The sequence below is a fragment of the Gracilinanus agilis genome, chromosome 1, assembly GCF_016433145.1.
Source record: "Gracilinanus agilis isolate LMUSP501 chromosome 1, AgileGrace, whole genome shotgun sequence".
NCBI classification, from domain to species: domain Eukaryota; kingdom Metazoa; phylum Chordata; class Mammalia; order Didelphimorphia; family Didelphidae; genus Gracilinanus; species Gracilinanus agilis.
In genome coordinates this window covers 547,690,832-547,714,158 of record NC_058130.1, presented here as the reverse complement: position 1 = coordinate 547,714,158, position 23,327 = coordinate 547,690,832, and the positions used below count along the sequence as shown (strand labels likewise).

Sequence of the window (23,327 nt, the reverse complement as noted above, 5' to 3'; positions counted from 1 at the left end):
TACAGATGTTGAAAGTGTGATGTAAGCTCAGTCCTCTACAGACTTTAAGACTAGTATCATACTGTCTCCTTAAAATGTTTTCATTCATTAAAAAGTAATATTTGAAAGTGACTGACCTTCATAGTGTGTATGTTGTTTAAGAGGGTACATGCCTGATCTATGCCTTTAAGTTGAAAATTCCCCCTGCCTTGTTAAATTTACTGTATTCTGAAGGAAGCAGAGAGGAGGGGACTACTAGCTTCACCAAACAAGGAATTTTTTTCCGAACATAAGATTTTATTTCAAGGTGGTGGCGTAACAAAGTTAAGTTTCAACTCAATTCCCCTTCCATTTTCCGGAGGCAGCAGGATTAATGTGGTTTGGCATCTGTTCACTGCTATGTTAAGCTAAAGGTTTAGCAATTGGAAACCAAAAAGCAGTGTTATTTTACTTGCTGACTGAGAAACTTTCTGTTTTTTTGCAAAAGTGGCATTTGACCAAACACAGTTTTCCTAGTCTTTGGTTTTTTTTGGTTTTATTCCTGGTAACACTAACCCTTTGCTCTTATTTTGGAATTTCCATGGTGCCATGGAGACTGTGACACAGTAACCTGCCCTACTTTTACAAATTTCATTTTTTTAAGTTGCTGGCTAGGAAAGTATATATGGAGGATAATTTTTTGCATCAAACATTTTACTTTTTTAAAATTCCTTTAGTATAAAGACAAAACATGAAGATGGGATATCAGTCACCAAGTTGTATATACTTATAGCCAAGTACTTTTGAATGACTCAAACAATAGCCAGAAAAATAAAGAATAAATTGGTATTTCATCTGTTGCTTAATTAATGGTGAATATATTCCATTGGCCAAGAAGAATGTAATAAACATATATATATAATATATATGTATACATATATATATATACANGACCAAACACAGTTTTCCTAGTCTTTGGTTTTTTTTGGTTTTATTCCTGGTAACACTAACCCTTTGCTCTTATTTTGGAATTTCCATGGTGCCATGGAGACTGTGACACAGTAACCTGCCCTACTTTTACAAATTTCATTTTTTTAAGTTGCTGGCTAGGAAAGTATATATGGAGGATAATTTTTTGCATCAAACATTTTACTTTTTTAAAATTCCTTTAGTATAAAGACAAAACATGAAGATGGGATATCAGTCACCAAGTTGTATATACTTATAGCCAAGTACTTTTGAATGACTCAAACAATAGCCAGAAAAATAAAGAATAAATTGGTATTTCATCTGTTGCTTAATTAATGGTGAATATATTCCATTGGCCAAGAAGAATGTAATAAACATATATATATATAATATATATGTATACATATATATATATACACACACACATATATATGTGTATATCATGAAATCTTCAAAGAATAGAATTTTGGGTCTCTGGGTTGCCCAAAAATGTTGAATGGAGAGTGCAAATAAAAAAGACTAAAAATCTTGCTCATTCTGGCTCCTGCATATGGTCATCAGTTTCCCTGCTTCAATTTGAGTTTCTGACTAGACAGTTTCATTAGTCTTCATGCCAAAAGAAAAGGCTTTTTTATTTCAAGATGTAGTCTGTTGCTTGAGATTCCATTTGTTGGCCTGTTGTAGCATGTTAATAGGTAGATAACATTCTATTTCCAGAAAGGAAGGATAATGTGGGAGAGAACACATGAGGATGTTAATGATGAAATTTCCATCCTCCCACACAAGATTATGCCTGTAATTAAATTGTTCTTGTTATTCTCCATCTTGGGATAAGGCAATTAATAAGATTTTTGTATAGGGGTTCAGAGACCATGCTAAGTACTCATATATATCTGGTATCATTACCATATTATCTTAAGGCTTCGATTAAAATCCTTTCTCAGTGTCAATAATAGAATGGAAAAGAGAGAGATAATCCTAATGATGTTTGGGGAGGTATTGATTTCCCAAACCACCGGCATTCATTCTCTCTTAGTAGAACTAACTAGGGCTGACCTGGTACATTTTTGAGAATGTTCTTCATAAATGTGATTTTAACCTGTTGATTTCAAACTTCTAAATATTGCTATTCTTCTGAAGAGTGAACTCAAATCAAACCATTGAATAGAAGCACTAATTAAACTGCACAGTAGAAGCATATTGTTTTCCCCTTTAGATTGTGAATTTACTGAAGGCAGGGACAGTCTTTTGCCCATTTTTATCACTCCAGAGCTTAGCATATAGCCTGGCACACAATACAGTTGGTGCTTAAGAAATGTTTATTGCATGATTAATTGACGTTCCTATCTTAGTAATCTTTCTAATGCAAAGAAAGGCAAGATTATATCGCTCTTTTCTGCAGAAAGTCTTCATAGGGGTTCCTATTGCTTAAGGAATAAAATATAAAGTCTTTTGCCTGTCAAGGCACTTCACAGTCTGGTTCCAACTAACCTTCCCAGTCTGATTTTTAGATTCTTAACTTCACACAATAAACAGCTTGACATATCAACAAAAAGCTGGCCTTAGAGTCAAGAAGACTAGGGTTCAGTTTCTAACTCTGGTACATGCTAGCATCATGACCCTGAACAAGTCACATAACTTCAGTTATTTAAGCAAATCTTTAAGATTGTCAGGTGCAGAGAAATGGTTGACCTACATTATTAGAAGGAATTTCCTCCTTTTCTTTTAAAACCCTTACTTTCTCTCTCAGTTACAACTCTAGGACAGAAGGGCCAGGGCTAGGCAAACAGAGTTAAGTGACTTGCCCAAGCATCACACAGCTTGGAAGTGCCTAAAGTCAAATTTGAACCCAGGTCTTCTGGACTCCAGGCCTGGCATTTTATCCACTGAGCCACCTTGCTGCCCAAGGAATTTCCATCCACTAATGAAATCACAGTTTTAATCCCTTTCCCTGTCCTACCTTTACACAACCTATCTTATTCAAACTAAACTTCTCACTGCTCCCCAAATTGGTATTTTCCTGATTTGCTCCCTTTCTTGAGATTGGTCCTCTAGCTTGAGACAAGTTCTTCTTTCTCCCCTGCCCTAATTTGCCTTTTGACATCTTTCTTCTCTTCCTTCAAAGCTCAGTTTAGTTTTTCTTTTTTCTGTGAAGATACTCCATAAAGCTCCACCCCACAAGAAGTCATATCTCATTCTCTCAGAATATTTTGACCTCATATGCACTTCATTGTTTTTCTCACATCAGATAGTGATTTGAGTACGTCTCAATTTCTTTAGCTCTCTATTATCTTATAAACTCATTAAAGGTAGGGACTAGGGATGTTTTAAAGCCTTGGCCCTGGTAGACCACTTAAATGAATTTTTATTGTATCAAAAGCCAAACTATTAATTTGTTATGTAAAGAAACCAAAAAGTTTATGCATTCAAGGCATCTTTGTTCAGCAAATGTAATTATTTCAACAAAACAAGCATATCTACTTTTGAATGTTTGATGATTCTGGTCCTAAATATGGAATATAAATGAAAATTGAATAAATTATTTTAGGTCAACACAAGGAATTAAAACTCTTAGATGAAACTACTTTTTATGGTCTTTACCTTTTTTCTTCTACTTCTTGATTAGAATTTTTTTGTTTAAAATTTCAAAGCATTTCTCATTTTAAAATAAGTATTACTAAGGAATAAAACATTCTTTACCCAAAGAAACCATTGTTAAGAACTCAATTATTACATGAGTGTATAATAAGCTCTGGTAAATTGTTTGTGTTCACTCTTGGTATCTTTAATTCTTATCAGTAGACATTTCATAAATGGTTCATTCTTGGGTCTAGAATGTATTTGTGTATTTAATATTAAAAAGAATGCTGCATGCTAATAACATGCCTAGTCCTTGAGTCTCTACATACTCTAAGCAATCTTTTATTCAGTTTTCTGGTTGATCTCCAAAAGCATAAGTTTGATCATGTCAGCACCCTGCCACAAAACACGGTTATTCAACTTCAGTAGCTTCCTATTGTCTCTAGAATCGAATATAAAATCCTCTATTGGGTGTATAAAGGCCTTTATAATCTGGTACTTTCCTACCTTTTCCACACGCACATACTCTGATGCAGTAACATTGACCTCGCTTTTCTTTACACACAACACTCCCATCTCCTACTCTCCAGTGTATTTGCTGGCTCTCCTCCAGGTCTGGAACTTTCTTCCTCCTCATCTCTTCCTCCCATTTTTCCTGTTTCCTTCAAGTTACCTTTCCTGATCTTCCCTGTAATTCTTGTGCCTTCTAACTATTGATTGTCTCCAATTTGTTCCGACTCTTGTTTATTCAAATGTTGTTTGCATGTTGTTTTCCTAACTAGACTGTGAACAATTTGAGAATGAAGACTGTTTTTTGCCTCTATATCCCCAGCATTTAGCACAGTGTTTAGCAAATAGCAAACCCTTAATAAATACTAGTTGACTGACTTCAAGAAAAACAGAAAAGCCCCTCTACAAAATGTTAATGCTGCCAAGAGAAAGAGCTAGAGCCAGTCACTGATCTATTTATAGAATACTTCTAAAAAGTATCTATAGTATCTATTTTAAATATTGTTGTTCAGTCATGTCCAACCCTATTTGGAGTTTTCTTGGTAAAGACATTGAAGTGGTTTACCATTTCCTTCTTCAGCTCATTTTGTAAATGAGGAAACTGAGGCAAACAGAGTTTATAACTTGCTGAGGGTTATACAACTAGGAAGCATCTGAGGTCATATTTGAATTCAGGTCTTCCCTAACCTCAAGTCCAGCACTGGACTACCTAGCTGCCCCTGGCCACTTAGCTATATGTTTGTAATATATAGAAATCATTAACATAAAACAAGATTGTTTCATACATTTAAATTGAGTTCTTAACCTTGGGGTCAGTAAACTTGTTTACAAAAATAATTTGTTTCTTGTATTTAAAAAATATAATTGATTTTCTTACACTCCAATTTTTTTTTGCCAGAAGGACTTAAGACAAAGGGAAAAGAAAAGATTAAGAACTCCTGCTTTGACATAATATAAACTTTTAGTATAGTTTTTATTAATATTTTAATAAAAACTATTTAAACTCTGATTTAAAAGTGAAATATGCCTTTTCAATTAAAAAAAACAACCTTTTGGTTGTTTTTACCAACTAGTCACTGTCAGTTTATAAGAAGTACTTGAATAAATGCTCCATGTAAAGCCCTCCTAGGATGCCTCCTGGTGGTGTAGAAGTGACCTTGGTTTTTAAAAGGCTAGGTTGTACAAGTTCTTTGAGAACCAGAAAAACTTTCCAAGTATAGATCCAGCAGTAGATTATGGCTTTTGTGTGAAGACCAGCCAACTCAAAATCAGAGGGACTTATCACTTCTCAGATGATGACTCTTTGTGTCTTTAGTATCTCATGAAAACAGTCTATTAAGAAGTGGGAAAGGGGGCAGCAGGGTGGCTCAGTGGATTGAAAGCCAGGCCTAGAGATCAAGAGGTCCTGGTTTCATATCTAGCCTCAGTCTCTTAGCTGTGTGATGCTGGGCAAGTCACTTAACCCCTATTGCTTAGAGCCCTAGACTTTTCTATTCTTCTGCCTTAGATCCAATACCCAGTATTGATTCTAAGATGGAAGATAAGGGTTCGTTTTTTTTTGTTTGTTTGTTTTGTTTTGTTTTGTTTTTTAAGTAGAAAGTCTTCATTTGGCATTAGGAAGGTGTTTCTATATCTACAAAATCATGGGGTCCTTGAACTGTAGTTTGGACTGCAGATCTGTTTCAGTCCAATTTTGGGCCCAGAATTGCTCTTGGATTTATCCAGGAGCAGTATAAGCCAGCCTTTTAAAGCATAGCTTTTTAGGGGATTTGGATTCATCTAGAGATAATATGGGGTTAGGAGAAAGGAAGTTACTGTCAAGGAAACATTTGCACACCTCCATGGCATTTCAAGGTTTATGAAACATCATGATTGTGGATATTGTCGGGTATAATTTTCACATAGACTTAATTTTTATCTGTCTTTGAGCATTCATGGTCAACAACCCTGGTAAATTCACTGATGAAAATCTGTTTCTATTGCAGATCGATATAGAAATCAATGGCGATGCTGTGGATCTCCATATGAAGCTGGGGGATAATGGAGAAGCCTTCTTTGTTGAGGAGACTGAAGAGGAATATGTAAGTTTTCAGAGCTTCAGTGTCACAGTAGGGAAACTGCCATCTGCCTCATCCAAGTCATCACCTAGTATCAGTGTCTGAGATTCCCTTCTTCCTGAAACTAAAATGACACGTGCTCAGCAGTTTTTATGACTAACAGAATTTTTATTTTATTTTATGATAGAATTTTTGCTCATTAGAGAACCTTTAGGTTTCACTGCTTATATCTGGGGTAGTGACCTTGGCAGCATACCCAGCCAGTAGAAATCTTTGCTGTCTCTGAATCTCTCTTGTATCTTTGTTTTACAGAGATTCAGGAGTTTTTGCACTTTCCTCCCTTCGAGGGCAAGCATGTATATTTCCTTTTAGCTCGATTGAGCTTTATTTATAGTTCATCCCAGGTAAACATGATCATCAAGGCATACAGTTCTATTAGGTGTCAAAGCCGTATCTCTTTGTGGTGTTGACCTCTGGACTTAGAAAACATGTTTACGATTTTGGTTAGGGACATTTAGATCTTTAACCTCGAATGTGTATCAGCAACTGAATTCTCGTGATCTGATTCAAGAAAGTAAAATTCATTCAATAATCTTTCATTCAGCAAACAGGTATTATGTACGTAATATGTACCAAGCATTGTTTTTGATGCTGGAGGATACAATAAAAACCCTACCTGTCCTCTGCAAAGGAAGGAGGAGAAAGAGGGGAATACAATATGGATGAAGAAATACAAAATATATACTTAGTACATATAGACATGATACAAATAGAAGGAGAGCTCTAACTGCTGGTGAGATCAGGAAAAGTCATTGTATAGGAGCTACCACTGAACGAACCAGAGATTGATTCTAAAAGGAAGGAATGAAGAGGGAGTGCTCTCCAGGCAAAGTCACAGGGATACAAGATGGAATGTTCTCTGTGATGTACATTAAGGAGATCAATTTGGTGGCTGTACGTAGCCTATGAAGAGGAGTTTTTTCTTTCTTTTTCTTTTTTTCTTCATTCTTCCTTTATATTTTTTCTTTTTTTTTTCTTTTTCCCCTTATAAAAATCTTTTTTCTTCTTTTTTATTTTTTTTATTCTTCCCTTATAAAAGTCTCTATAGCATTTTAGAGTTCCGTGAAGGCTTTTATGTAATGACAAATACATGTCAGTTGGTCAACAAGAATTTATTAAGCACAATGCTAAGAGAGTTAGGGCTGCTCAACAGCAGAGTAGAGTGCCAGGCTGAGAGTCAAGAGTACTCTTCTTCCTGAGTTCAAATCTGGCCTCAGACACTTTTCTAGCTGTGTAACCCTAGATGAATCACTTAACCCTCACTGCTTCATCTTCCTCTCATCTGTTAAATGAGCTGGAGAAGGAAATGGCCAACTACTCTGATAACTCTTCCAAGAAAACCCCAGCTGGGGACATAGACAATCAAAATGTTACTGAAAATGAATGAACAGTAACAGATGTGCTAAGAATTATATGCTAAGCACAAAGAAAGCAAAAACACAGTCTCTATTGCAAAAGTGCTGCTTGTGGTACTTTATTATCCCAACAACTGTACAAGTTAGATACTATGAGTATTGCAAATATTTTTAAGGATGATAAAACTGGGCCTCAGTAAAGTTGTTACACTGTTAAATGTCAGTGGGAGAATTACTTTCTTGACTCCAAGTCTTAAGTGCCATTCTACAGAATGCTATTCATGATACAATCTATAATTTCATCTCACTTGGAGCTTTGAAAACTTTTTGTATCTATTAGTGGATTAGATTTATATAGAACTAGAGTTTTCTTAGCTGTTAGAAGTACCCTAGGGGGCAGCTGGGTAGCTCAGTGGATTGAGAGTCAGGCCTAGAGACAAGAGGTCCTAGGTTCAAATCCGGCCTCAGATGCTTCTCAGCTCTGTGGCCCTGGGCAAGTCACTTGACCCCCATTATCCACCCTTACCACTCTTCTACCTAGGAGCCAATACACAGAAGTTAAGGGTTAAAAAAAAAGAAGTACCCTTCTCTTTCTTCCTAATTTATTTTCTTCTACAAAAAAACTAATTTTTCACTTGGCAAAAACAGTAGGTTTACAAATAATTTTCCAAATGCAGTGTGGGCTTGTTTCATATTTTGCCTTACCAGTGCCTAAACTTCTTTCTCTTCAGAGAACTTACTTTTCACTATGATGAATTAGAAGAAAAATTGACACTGAAAAAGAAATTGAGAGGTACAGCACAGAGTTCTGGTCCTGTGTTTCTAGTTCTAGCACTGCCTGTGTGACTGGGAAAAAACATCTAACCTCTCTTGATTCTTTTTCCTCAGTCCTAAAACATCAGATTTAAACTAAATTATTACCAAAGGATCAAAATTCTGTGAATGATGTAGGAAAACTGACATTTCTCTTTCTGGGGTTAAAGGAAGTCAGTAACTTTGTTCACAATATCCAGTGCTACATAAAAATTAGTTTATGAAAGAGAACCTCACCAGATCAAGAGAATTCCTTGTACATTATCTACTTGTTCATGTTACATCACCATGACTTATGTTTATTTGTCCTACACACAATTCTTTCAACTGTCTGTGCTGAAGGCAAAAGCCAGAAAATGACAGTTGAAGTTATAATTGTCATAATGACTAATCATTTTTGAATTTTAAAAATAACTTCATATGGCTGTTATTACCGGAAAAGGGTTTCATGATAAATTGTGCACCATATATGAATAAACATGTTGAGAGATCTGACCTACCAATACTTAGTGACCTGATTCTATTCAAACTCTGAGCAAAGGCAACTCCAGAAGTACAGACTTTCTGATTTGGTGCTTCCTAATACTGTGCTAAAAATATGCCATATTTCCTGTTCGTCATTCAACAAGTTTCCTTCTGAAATAGTGTGGCTCTTAAAAATCAGTTGCATTCCTTCAAAACATAATATGATTTAAATGCAACTTTATTATTCAAATGAACATGATTTTCTTTATTAAAGTACTTCAAATTAATAATGTTCCCAACATTAAACATTTTCAAGGATATGTTAATATGTATTGTTTTATTGTTTTGGGGGTGGGGAAGGGTATGATGTGTAAACCTTTTAATTTGGACTTTTTCTTTTTTCTTGAAAGTGGAAATATTTCCAGCAACTATAACTTCTGCTCTAATTTTATTGAGTTGCCAGTGATTTATTGATTTAGAAATCCTATATGAGCATATCTTCCCATTTGAGTCTGAGTGAGAAAGATTAAACTCTGTATGTAGCATATTCACGCTGCCTTTTTTTTTTTTAAACCCTTACCTTTTGTCTTAGAACCAGTTCTAAGAGAAAAGTGTAGCAAGGGCTAGGCAGTGGGGATTAAGTGACTTGCCCAGGGTCACACAGGTAGGAAGAGTTTGAGGCTGGATTTGAACCTAGATCCCCCCAACTTTGGGCCTGACATTCTATCCACTGTACTTGTTCCCACTCTACCTTTTGTAAGATATGGTTTGTTTGTTTTTTAACCCTTCTGTCTTAGATCAATCCTAAGCCAAAAGAGCAGCAAGGTCTGGGCAATTGAGGTTAAGTGACTTGCCCAGGATCACACAGGTAGGAAGTATCTAAGGCTGGATTTGAATCCTGGTCCTCCCAACTCCAGATCTGGCACTTTATCCTGTGCTACTTAGCTACCCCTTAAGATACCCTTTTGAACAGTGCTAAACTATTCAGCTAAGAAATATCAAAAAAAAACTGACATTTAAATAGCTCTTTAAAATTTATTAAACAGTCTCAATTCATTTTTTTTTCATTTTCTCTGTCCTCCTTTTTTTAGGTAGAGTACCTTTATGATGAGGGATAGCTAGATGCTAATGAAGAGAATCTTTTTTGAAAGGGGAGTCATCTAGATTTTGGTGCTGAAAATTAAAAATAGATAAGCAAGTTGTCTTGGTTTATTCTATGTGACTTTCTGTTGCTTTAAAGGCAGAACTAGAGAGGAGCTGGGTGGCTCAGTGGATTGAGAGCCAGGCCTAGAGATGGGAGGTCCTGGGTTCAAATGTGGCCTCAGACACTTCCTAGCTTTGTGACCCTGGGCAAGTCACTTAACCCCCATTACCTAGCCCTTACCACTCTTCTGCCTTGGAACCAATACACAGCATTGATTCTAAGACTGAAGGTAAAGGTTTAAAAAATAAATAAAAATAAAGGCAGAACTAACATGATATAAATTTTTCAAAATTACCAAAACATCTTTGACTTAATAAATGCATTGCTTCCCAAGAGTACTGCACTCGGAGGCAGGAAAACCTGAGTTCAAATCCTGCCTTAGACACTTAGTAGTAGCTTGTGACCCTTGGCAAATCACTTAACTGCTCTGTTTGTTTCCTCATCTGTGAAATGGAGATAATAATAGCACCTAACCTCCCAAGATTGCTGTTTGGATCACCTGAGATATTTCTAAAGTACTTTGTAAAAGCAGTATATAAATGGTGGCGGGTATTACTATTAATAACAATAATTAAGTAATATAGAAGGGGCAGGAAGTGTTTTTGTTTTACTTTTTTTTTCTTTAACTTTGAAGGGAGTTTGCTATAAATATAGTCCACCATTACTTAAAAGCTCTTCTTTGTCTTCTCTGTGTTTCTTGTTTCTCTCTTAGACTTCCTGGCTTATCTTTCTTGACATAAAAGCCTACTTTATTTAAAATAAAGACCTAAGAAGCCAAGCAACTACTCATTCTTTATAATACATTATGTTTATCTTCATATTATATTTATATTATTAAAGTTAATAATATTTTATTATCATTCTATATTAAGTTAATATGAATTAGTAGTTTTGATTATATAACCATGGCCATACTGTACTTTTGATATTCAAATCTGCAAATAAAGAATCCACAAAATGTTAGTAATTGTGAGCATAGTAGTCACAGTCACTTGGTGACCAGACCTGGATTTTTAAGAAGATTTATTTTGGCAGCTGAAGAAAGGAGAGAATGGAAGCAGGGAGACCAGTTAGGAAGATATTAAAAGGTAAGAAATAATGAGAGCAATGCAGTTGGAAAGGAAAGAAGGAATATAGGAGATATTTTAGGGGCAGAAATAACAGGACTTTGCATTATAAATCTAAATCTGGAAGTACTTGAGAGGCCACTTATCCAACTACTTCATTTTATATATGAAGAAACAGAGACTCAAGATGTTTTAAGTAATTTGCCCAAGTTTAAGAGGCAATTATTGTCCAAGGCCAGATTTGAACCCGAATCCTTTGACTCCTGAACTGGTGTTCTAATTTGATTTTGGAGGATGAGTGGAGAGAGAAAAGTCACAGATGACTCTGAGGTTTTTGACTTTGGGTGACTAAGGGGGTCTCATCTCCATTAATTGAAATAAGGAAGTTGAGGTAAAACAGGATTAATAGATGTCATGACTTCTGCTTTGGGCATGTTTTGATTTAGGAATCAGCAAAACATTGAAGATGGAGAAGGGAGGTAGAAATGGAGGAGAGGCATTGAGAGGAGAGATTGGCAGAAGTCATTTACATAAAGGGAATGATTAAAGTCATGGAAACAGATGAAATTACCAAAGCAGGGAGCCCAGAAATGAACAGGGATTACTACAGACCTTTGAGCCTGTTTATTTTAGAGCATTGATTGCTCTTTGATCAACACAAGGCTAAAGGTTGGCACAAGCCCTTTACTTCTTCCTTTCATTCCCCTCCTGTAATTGGCTCTGCTAGTGGACAACGCCTTGAGAAGCTGTGTGTGTTTTTCCTTTCTCCCATGCCCTGCTATTCTTGGATAAATAAATTTATAGGAAACAAACTAAAATGCTAAATGCTTAAGAAGTATTAAGAAGAATTTTAGAGGTTACATAGTTCCTAACTGGGACCTGCAAAGAATTCAGTGACCTTAACGGTAGCTTCCCCATTGCCCTTAGTATAAAATACAACATGCTTTACCTGGTATTTAATGGCCCCCTGTAGTCTAGTATTTAGAAACTATCTTTCCAATCTTGTTCTATAATATCTTTATTCAATAAACCTTATGTTCCCATCAAACTGGATTATTAGCTGTTCTCTAAACTCAGTACTCCATGTCTCCTGATCACAGATTTGCCAAAGTTATCCTACATGCTAAGGATGCCCTCTCCCCTTATCTCAGCCTCAAGGAAACCTTGCCATCTTTCATGAGCCAATTCAACTCCTATTCCAGGAAACTTTTTCTTGATGCTCTCTCCCTAATTACAAATCTTGGTTACATATTTATTGTCGTTAAGTGGTTTTCAAATGTGTCCAACTCTTCATGACCCCATTTGGGGTTTTCTTGGCAAAGATAGTGGAGTAATTTGCCATTTCCTCCTCCTGCTCATCTTAAAGATAAGGAAATTGAGGCAAATGGGGTTACGTGATTTGCCCAACATTACCAAACTAGTAAGTGTCTGAAGCCAGATTTGAACTCATCTGAAGGCCTGGCATTCTATCCACTGCTCCACTGCTGAGTATATTTCTGTTCCTTCAACCACCATCTTGGTTGCTTTCCTTTGGGAACTCTAGATTATCATTATCAATATTTGAGATGTGGTCTCATTTGAGTAAAATATAAACTGTCATCTTCCTTTTTCATAGACATTATATATTATATATTCATAAATGTCATATATGCATTCTACTTAACACCCTTACACACCTGTCCTTCCTACAGAATGTAAATTCATTGAGTTGTTTGGATAGTTTACTAGCGAGAAATAGAATTATGGTAAGATTCCTTAGTTATTTTCCATTTGATTAATTCCAATTATCTGACCCAAGTTATATATTCTAGGACACACGAAAAAATAGAATTAGTTCCTGTCAAGATGTCAACAAACTTAAACAGCAACCCAAATCAAATATAACAAAATGAAGTTGAATAGAGGCAATTCATAAAGTCTTACTCCTGAATTCCAAGAAACAGCCTCACAAGCACAAGATGGGGAAGGTGTGACTAGATAGTAGCCTTTCTGGAAAAAAGAAAAAGTCTCAGGGTTTTAGTGAACTGAGAGCTCAAAATCAGTTAGTAATATGGTGTGTGGTTGGTCAAAAAGATCCTTTGGTTTCATTAAGAAATATTTAATGCCAAGAAATAGGAAGGTGATAGTTGCTTTTTTTTTTTTTAACCCTTACCTTCCACCTTAGAATCAATACTGTGTATTGGTTCCAAGGTAGAAGAGCAGTAAGAGAATTAAGTGACTTGCCCAGGGTCACACAGCTAGGAAGTGTCTGAAGTCACATTTGAACCTGGGACTTTCTGTCTCTAAACCTGACTCTCAATCCACTGAGCTACCAAGCTGCCCCCTTATAATTGCTTTTTATTCATCTCTGTTCAGACCACATCTCAAGGATTATGTATTGATAATCTAAAGAGTACCAAAGTAAAACAACCAAGATGGTGACTGAAGGAACAGGAAGTATTTATTTAGCTTATAGCCAAGAAGATATGGGTCAAGGATATGATAGGTATCTTTAGGTATTTGAAAGGCTTGTTTGCTTTTTCCAAAGGTCAGATGTGGGGCAATAAGTATAAATTCCAAAGAGGAAATTTTAGGATTAATGTAAGGCAAAAAAGTTCCTTTGATGGCTCAGTTAGAGCCATCTAAATACGTAGTGGGCTACCTCTGGAGAAAATCAGTTCCTTTCACCGGAGTTGTTGAGTATGCCATAGAGAGAACTCCTGTTCATAAATAGTTTGAACTGGATGACCAATGAAGTCCCTTTTAGTTCTAAAGTTCTTTGGGCCTATTCCTGTTATTGTATTCACAGTGCCTTGTACATAGTAGGCACCTAATAAATGTTTGCTCAATTGGGTTGCATTGAATCAGGTTTTTATCTTAAGTCATACCATTTTCTCTTTGTGATTCTAAAGCTTATAGCAGGAAAATTGCTGACATTAAATGCTTCAAAAATCCTACTAACTGATTCTTTTGTCATTGAATATTTGGATATAACCAGTTTAAAAGGGTTTTCCTCATTCTCCTTTTGCCCTTATAAGTTTCTGGTTTCCTTCTCAGGAGAGTAGATTTTTTTAAATTGTCCTCATTTTGGAATATATTAATTTCATTTTTATTAAGAAGAATCTCTTTGTCTAACCTACTCCTCGCCACACTTAATTAATTGGGCAAAATCATTCTTAAATTGTTCTTAAGCTAAGTTCCCTTGTTAGCTTTAAAAAAAAAATTACCTTTTGTTTTAGTATCAGTTATGAGATAGAAACACAGCTAGGATTAGGCAAATCAGGGTTAAGTGACTTGCCTAGGGTCACACAACTGATCCAGTTGTGAAGTTTCTGTAGTCAGATTTAACCCAGGTTCTCCCAACTCCAGCCTTTGATTGCTTCAACAGTTGGGGGTGGGGGGGGCGGGGGGGGGACAGGGGCAGGTTGTGTATTTGTTGGGGTTTTTTTTTTTTTTGGCTATACTTAATTTTTCCACTAGCCTTTCCATCCGNGGCAGGTTGTGTATTTGTTGGGGTTTTTTTTTTTTTTTGGCTATACTTAATTTTTCCACTAGCCTTTCCATCCGATGTGAATCTCTTAGAGTTTGCCATTTGCTTCACTTCATTGTCATTGTTCTTTGTAAGGTCCTTTATAAAACAACTGTTTTACTTTTGCAGCAATTTTAATTGTCTCTGTTTTAATGGTTGTGTTTATTATTTCTTTACTATTTTTCCTCCAAGCATGTTGTGCCAATTTCACTAGATTTGTGCTACCCTTGAACTGACATGACCCAGAAGTGAACTAACTATTTAGCAACTAATTGGAGAGACATGTTCAAAGTGTAATAGTTATTTACTAAGTATTTAGCTCTTGAGTCCCAAATTAAGCAAGTGAAAAACTTTGTAAGAATCTTTGGATTCCATATGAAATGGATTTTTTTCTGCTGTTCTATCAACTTTACATCAAAAACCAATTGTATTTTGTTTTATATCTTTGTTGTCTTCCTTGTTCTTTTTAAGGAAAAACTTCCTGCTTACCTGGCTACCTCACCAATACCTACAGAAGCTCAGTTCTTTAAAGATATTGAGTCTCATTTGATTAAGTCAGGTGGAAATGAAAGGATGTGTCAAAGTGCTGAAATCTCACACATTATGGAGACAGAGACCGTTTTCAACCCAGGTTCTGTGAAGAAGAAAAAACGGCGGAAAAAGAAGTATAAACAAGACAGCAAGAAGGAAGATCAAACCTCATCTCCTGGAATGGATGATGCCTTTGATATAGATATAAGCTCTGACGATGACAAAGGAACCCAGCCAATGAGGTAAACAAACATCTTGATCAGTAAAATGTTTTTGCACTGAATCATCCAAATATGACATGCCTAGCACCAAATTAAAATGAAATTATTTTCTTTTGCATATAGTTAAGTGTTGGATTTGGTAAAAACAAGAATTCTCCTTTCTACATCCCTTCAAAATACAAGACCTAATGTACTCTAGTAGTAGAATATAGGACCTGCCAAAGACCAGTCTTCCCTTTCATTATGCAGTTTCTAAAAGTCAGATCAACATTACATATATCAAACAAAAGGGATTTTCAACTTATTTTCTTCTTATATAGTTTCATCACTAGATTCATAGAGGTCTAATACCATTCACTCCTAAAACAAGAAATTTGTAAACTCAACATGTTCAAAATTGAACTCAGTATCTTTTCTCCCCACCCCAAACCCTCCTTTCTTTCTAATTTTCTTGCAACTCTCAAAGATAGCACCATCTTCCCAATCACCCAGGCTCACAACCTATGTATAATCCTTGAATCTTTTATCCTCTGTCATCCCCTATATTCCCATATCCAATCAGTAGTTAAGTCCTGTCATTTCTACCTGAATAACATTTCTTGTATTCCCTCTTTCTCTGTCCCCTGACATTACCAACTGCCTGGCACAGACCTAGACTACTTCAGTAGCCTGCCGGCTGGTCTCTGGGCTTCAAATCTCTCCCCACTCTTGTGTCTTCTCTGGTTCATTGTCTCCAATTTATCCTGTATGCTTCTTATTTATACATGGTTGTTTGCATGTCGTCTCCCCCATTAAACTGAGTTTTTGAGAACAGGAACTATCTTTTGCCTCATTCCTCAGCACTTAATAGAATGTCTTACAAATAATAGCTATTTAAGAAATATTTATTGGTACTCCAATCCATGCTTACTTAGCTGCTAAAACGATCTTCCTAAAAGTGTGGGTCTAATCATTTTGCCCCTTCCCATTCAGTAAACTCTAGAATGACTCCCCCTCTAGTGAACCTCCAGATTCAAGTATAATTTCCTTTGTTTGGCTTTAAAACATTTTATAACCTAGCCCCTTCCTCTTCCTTTTTGGTTTTCATATGTCTTACTTTCCATCATATAGTTTGAGGTATAATTAAAATTGGTCCCCTTGCTATTCTTCTCATGACACTCTGTTTCTTAGCCTCATGTATTTTCACTGGTAGCCCCTACTCATTTCCACCTCCTGGCTTCTTTCAAATTTCAGATAAAGGCCTACCTTTTGTTTAAAAAAAAAAAGCCTTTCCCATTCCTCTTTAAATTTAGATCTTTCCCTCTACTAGTCATCTTCAATTTATCCCATAAATATTTTGTTTGCAAATAGTTGTTTGCATGTTGTCTCTCATTAGATCATGAATTCTTTGAGATCTGGGACTGTTTTTTTGTTTTATTTTGTTTTGTTTTTTGCCTTTATATACCCAGCACTTAGCACAGTGTCTGGCACATAGATGAACCTCTGTAATATTAGTTGACTTGATTTAGTTATAATGCAACATCACATGCCCAAAGTAGTTTAAACTCATTGTTAGGTTTTGTTTAATGTCTGATCACATGAACATTTCATTGAACTAGATAGGGATCTGTATTGTTTTCAGGAGACAAATAGGAATCATAACTGATTTGCTATACAAATTAAAAGTAGATCTGAAAAACATGACCCAATATTTCCAACATACAAATTGATTCTCCCTTTTTTAGTCTTTACTACCAAATGCAAGAAACAGCTGTGAGAATTGAGAAGAAAATTTTTCATGTTAATAGTAATTATAATGTTTGGTATATCAATTTGAAGTGCTTTCAAAGTACTTTATATATTTAGTAGATACAACCAACAGTCTTATGATATAGGTTATATACTTATTTTACAGATGAAAAAACTGAGGCTCAAAGAAGTTAAATAATTAGCTCATGTGACCGAGGTGGGATTTGAATCCTACATTGCCTAACTTTAAGTCCTGTGACATTTCATTGAGTCAGGGCAGCACAGTGGATAGAGCACCAGACCTGGAGTCAGGAGAATCTAAGTTCAAATTTGATCTCAGATACTTCCTAACTGAGCAAATCATTTAATCCTGATTGCCTAGCCCTTCCTGCTCTTCTGTCTTAGAACTGATATACTTAGAATGCTGTTTTTTTGTTTTTTTGTTTGTTTGTTTTTTAATTAGGTAATTGGTGGAATTGCAAACTTGTGGCTCAGTGGATTGAGAGCCAGGCCCAGAGATGGGAGGCTATGAGTTCAAATGTGACCTCAGATACTTCCTAGTTGTGCGACCCTGGGCAAGTCACTTAACCCCCATTGCCTAGCCCTTACCACTCTTCTGTCTTAGAACCAGTACCCAGTATTGATTCTAAGACGGAAGGTAAGGATTAAAAAAAAATTGGTCTCAGTTTATTGTGACATTTATAACAGATATAGTAATAATTATATCCTTTGATCCAAAAATTCCATAGTTAGAAACTTTAAAAGTTTTTTTAAAAATCATTTTAAAATTACTTTTTGTTCAGTGATCCTCACAGTAGAATTATTTGTAATTTCAAGAAAACTGGGAGCAACCTAAATGTTCACCAATCCTTAATTGAATTATATGCCACATTAATGGAATACTAAATATTGTAAAGCATTTAAGAGTGAAAAGTTAAAGGAAAATGAAGCAATCCAGAAATGCCTTTATGAAATAATACAAAGCTAAAAAAGGAGGAAATGTTCACTAACTACAATCATATATATAAGAGGAAAAAATGAATGACTGAAAGGGACAAAGAATTCAAATGAAAACTTGGAGTAAATGACTGAAAAGCTGTGCCTTTTATGCATTTAAATTCATTCATCTCAATATAAATAATTACAAAGCAGGGTTGTATTTTATGTTCAATTTAAAGTCAATAATTTAGTCTATAAAGTTAAGGAGTGAGATATAGAGGCTGGACCTCTGATTTCATTGATGTGAGAAACTATAGGATCAGTTAACTGTATCTGCCAATGCAGCTCAGCATTTTCTTTGCAAATTAAGTCTTAGTTGCCCAAAGTACTGAGCACTTAGGTGACTTACCCAGGGTCCCACAGAAAGTATCAAAAGCAAGACTGCAACCTAGATCTTCCTCACTCCAAGATCACTTCCTCTTACCCAATATTCCATAGTCTCTCTTTCAAAAATTAGACTCCTGATTTTAAAAATGGGGTCAGCTAGGTGGCACAGTGGGTAGTGCTAAGTCTGGAGTCAGAATGACTCATCTTTGTGCATTTGGGGAAAAAAAAATAAGGCATAGCTGTGGCTTAGTGGTAAAGTACATTTTGCCTGGAGTCAGGAAGATCTGAGTTTAGTCCAGCCTCTGACACTTCCTAGCTGTGTTATCCTGGGCAAGGCATTTAACCTGTGATCACCCACCAGAAGGATCCACCCTGCCAAGAAAACCCCACGGATAGCAGTTGTGAAGAGTTGAACATGTCTGAACCAGAAAAGAAAAAAAAATTTTCAAAAATGTGTTGTAATTGCTATTTTGTTCAGACGTTTATGAGTAATACTGATTGGTACGGTTGTTCACAGAGTTGATTTGCATTGCAAGTGACTAATCAGAACAAAAGTTCCCAAAATGAATTTTCATATCCAAACCTCAGTCTGAGTTGGGAGGGGAAACCAAAAGGAACTGTATTCTAGATGAGAATTCTCTCACATTTTTTTCTCCACTTGAAAAATCCAAGTATTGTATATTGTCGCTTTCTTACCAACTCCACATTTTAGATGATCAAAGAGAGGAAGAAGTTTCTTATTAATATATTGCAATTTTTTCTCTTTGGTAATTGTGATTTTGTAACTTAAGAATGTTTTTGAAACAAGACCTGAGATATAATCTTAGAGTTAACTCAGACCCATTTTATCACATTGAGTAGTGATAGGCCTATTACTTTTTAAAATGTTAAATGTAAGAAGTTTAAAGTCTGAGATTCAAGATAGTGTTTTTCTCTCCTCAATCTTTTCCACCTCTCATTCTAGCAGAATTGCATATGTCCTCTCTGTGTCTCTCTCACCTCTAAGTTTATACCAATTCTGAGAGAAAATAGACTTCCTCGGTTCAAACTAAAGAATTAAAGATTAAAAGATACAGGGGAAAAGTACTCACTGTTCACTGTTTACTCACCATATCAATGTAAACTGAACAATTAACAAAGCCAGAATAGGTCAATAAATTCTGAGTAATTCCTCTATCACTTAACATCAAAGTATTAAGCTACAAAGAGATTAATGACAAATTTAAACTTTGTACTCTTGGAGTCTATACCCAGAGGAATTCTAAGTGAATGGAATACTAAAATCTAATGAACTGCTACATAAAGAATAGTAATGCTCCTGTTCCTTTTTCTCTTCCTTACTCACAGTGTCTGCTACAGGTTCCCTGCCTTTCCCAGTATGGAGTCTTTTGCCCACTCTTTGCTTTTTAATTTTTTTATTGGGGTTGGGTACTCTCCTAAAAGATTGAGACAGATCCACATTAATGGTATATTTGGAATTGTAGGTGAATAGATGGATAAGTAATAGATAATTATTCAGAAGATATTTGCATCCATATCACATCTAAACCTCATTTGGAATAACATTTCTTATTCATTCCCTTGGGTAAGCCTGCTTAAATTAGTCAGAGCTGTCCTAGTTCTTACTACTGTGTTTTTCCTACTTGGATTTCTGCCAAGAATAAAACTGAAAGGTCTCCTCCATCCCCCCAAAGTAGATGAGTTTTTGTTGACATTTTGCACTTAATACTTTCTATTCATGCATATACGTTTACAAACCAAATGTAGACACAGTTTAGTAGTAATAGAGCTAGGAATAGGATTCATAGCCTAGAGTTTGATCTTGGGAAGCTAATGAGAATCATTGACACCTCTGTAATTTCAGCTGACTGAGTCTACAAGAACTATTCTGCTCAAACAACCTTTATTAGGAATAAGGGCCAAGGCCATAAATGAGGGGATTGGACCCAGTGGGCTCTAAGATCTATTTCAGCCCCAATCCTGTGAGTAAAGAGGAAAAAAATTCCTCATTAGTCTAAACTGAATGATTAGTCAATCAGTTAGTCAAAAAATATTTATTAAATGTTGACTGTGTGCATAGTACCACAGTGGTTTTTGTAGCAGCCAACCAGAGCCATATTTAAACCTCTAGTGGCCCTGGCCCTTATTGATTTGGCTGACTGGCTGCTACAAATAGTTAACTGCTTATCTCTGTAAACCAGAGCCTTGCTGATGATGTAATGAATGGGCACTGCCAAAAATATACTTTCTAATGTGTAAATTCAACTCTGCTTGTATTACCATAGTGTTTTTCCTTTCTCATTACACTGCTAGTGGATTCTAAAGGAACTACCATTTAAAAGTTTTTTTCCTTTCTTTGAGAGAAAATTAGTTCATTTCAGGAATAGGGAATGGCAAATCACTTTGCAGATTACCAGAAGGCAAAATTTTTTTAAATTAAAAAATTCTAACCATAGCATAAACCTTCATAAGAGAATGAACTTTCTGGATGGACTCAGAATCAGGGGACCTTGGTTCTTACCCTGTTCTAATCATTTACTAACCAGATAACTTGGGTCATATTGGTTTCCCTCTCTGGACTTCAGGTTTCTTGAATGGAAAATATGGGTGATAAGCTGATCAGTGATTCTCAGACTTTTTGATCTCTGAATCCCTTTACATTCATAAAAATTATTGAGGTTCCCCCCCTGCCAAGAGTTCTTGTCTGTGGGTTATTTCTCTTGATGTTTGCCACATTAGGAAATAAACTATCTTAATATTATTATGATTATTTTGACCTCATAGAGGCCTGCTGAAAATCCTTGGGGATGACCAAAGGTCTTTGGAACACACTTTAAGGGCTAGATGATCTCTTTAAGATACCATGCAGCTCCTAAATTTTGTAAATTTAAATGGATTTTCAGCATAGATGTCTCATATACTAAAAATAACGAAAGTTGTAATTTCCTGCCCCCCAAAAAATCAGAGGAAAGGAAAAAATACAAAAAGTCATATAATTTCCAAGTGAGTTAGCAGTGTAAGGGAAAGATTATAATTTATCCTTTCCTGGAATGTGGTATGGGTTTACAGTCTGTAACTGTGAGCTATATTGTCTGTTTTGTGTGTCTTAATTTGTTATAAGCTCACTTTGTGTGGCCTTTAGTCTACCATGGGTTCCAGGGCCTAAATTGTATGTGTTTATAATTCTTGTGCCATTTTCATTGCATTTCTTGTATTTTTCAAATGGTTTATATGGCAAAGGAGCACTTGGAATGACTTTGGGAGAAAGGAATTTGGTTCATATAATAAAGACTTATACAAAAATAGGGATCCTTTGAGACATCCCATTTTGCCCCTTCTAATTTCAGTCAATTCTTCCATTTCCTTAGGCACATCCCTTCCCCATTTCTGTTTTGTTTTTTAAAAAAAAAGAGAAATGTGCATACAAGATAATCCCTCTTTTTCAAGTACTCCTTTTTTCTTTGTTCTTAATACTTATTTCATCAAATATTTCCCATTTACATTTAAATTTTTTTAAACATTCATTTTTAAAAATTTTGAATTTGAAATTCTCTCCCTCTCTCCTGCCTTTCCTCTACCCTTGAGAAGACAAACAATATGATACTGATTATACATGTCAAGTCATGCAAAACATGTTTCCGTATTAGCCATCTTGCAAAAGAAAATGCACATACCTACACAAAAACAAGAAAAATAAAAGAAATTTAAAAAGCATGCTTCAGTATGCACTCAGAGTTCTTCAGTTTTCTCTCTAGTGTTAACATTTTTCATCTTGGGCTTGTTGGAAATGTCTTGGGTCATTGTCTTGATCAGAATAACTAGCTAAGTCTTTCACAGTTGATCGTTACAATATTGCTGTTAATGTGTAAAGTATTCTCCTAGTTCTGCTTACTTCACTTTGCATCAGTTCATATCAGTTTTCTCCGGTTGTTTTTAACCCATCCTACTTGTCATTTCTTAGAGTCCAATAGTATTCCATCACAATTATATGCCACAACTTGTACACCGTTCCCCAATTGGTGAGCACCCCCTCAATTTTAAATTTTTTGCCACTACAAAAAGAGCTGCTATAAATATTTGTGTACATATGGGTCTTTTCCCCCTTTTCTTTGATCTCTTTGGGATACATACCTTATAGTGGTGATGCTGAATCAAAGGGGGTACAATTTTATATCCCTTTGGGCATAGTTCAACAGTCCCAATTTGTTCATGTTACATTTACTTCTTAAAGAGGTGAGAAAGAGTAAAAGAACCTGAAACCTTAGCCTGGATATGTAAATGGCTATGTTAATAGCTAACAAGTTTGATGTGCAAAGGTTTGAGACTTTATGGGTATCATATAGTTTAGAATTTTGTAGATTTTAATTATTCAAGTTCCCCTTGACTACCTTTGCCACATAGTATCATATTGTCTTTATTTTCATGGTTTCCAAATTTTAATTTTCACTTCTTGTTTTATTTCAATAAGTAGCATTCTAATAGACACTTCTGTTTTAATTTGGAGACTCATTTATTGAAGAAAAATTGAGGTTAATTGAGGCTCCTTGAAGGAAATATATGAAAGAGGACAAAGCTAGATAAAATAGGTTGCTGCCCCTTTTTTCTTAAAATATTAGAGCCTTGAACTGGCTTTATTTGAATCAAATCTAAAATTGCCATACTCTTTTTTGGATGATGGTCATGTTGGTGCAGCAACCCAATGTTAGAATAAGTCTCTACTCCTTCCAAAAGAGGACTAGTGACTGTGAGCCTGGACAAGTCACTTAACCCCAATAGTCTGGCCTTTATTTGTCTTGGAACCATTGTGTAGTACTGTTTTCAACATGGAAGATAAAAGTTTGTTGGTTTTTTTTAGTTGCTTGGTGAAAATTATTAAACATGCAAAGAAACTATTCTTGTTGAACTTTTTGCCACCAAAATTATTTGGATTTTAGATTCAAATGGTGCGTGAAAGCCTTGATTGCTTTCCACCAGA

General features: G+C 35.5%; 1 protein-coding gene across 1 annotated transcript in view; it reads left to right on the top strand.

Annotated features, from left to right (window-relative positions):
• The window catches only part of LPIN2 (lipin 2), an 80,073-nt gene that overhangs the window by 14,358 nt on the left and 42,388 nt on the right, over nucleotides 1–23,327 (top strand). The window contains exons 3-4 of the mRNA XM_044666731.1: nucleotides 6,003–6,098; nucleotides 15,018–15,319. Of these exons, the coding sequence (XP_044522666.1) occupies nucleotides 6,003–6,098; nucleotides 15,018–15,319 (398 nt within the window). The remainder of the gene's footprint in view (nucleotides 1–6,002; nucleotides 6,099–15,017; nucleotides 15,320–23,327) is intronic.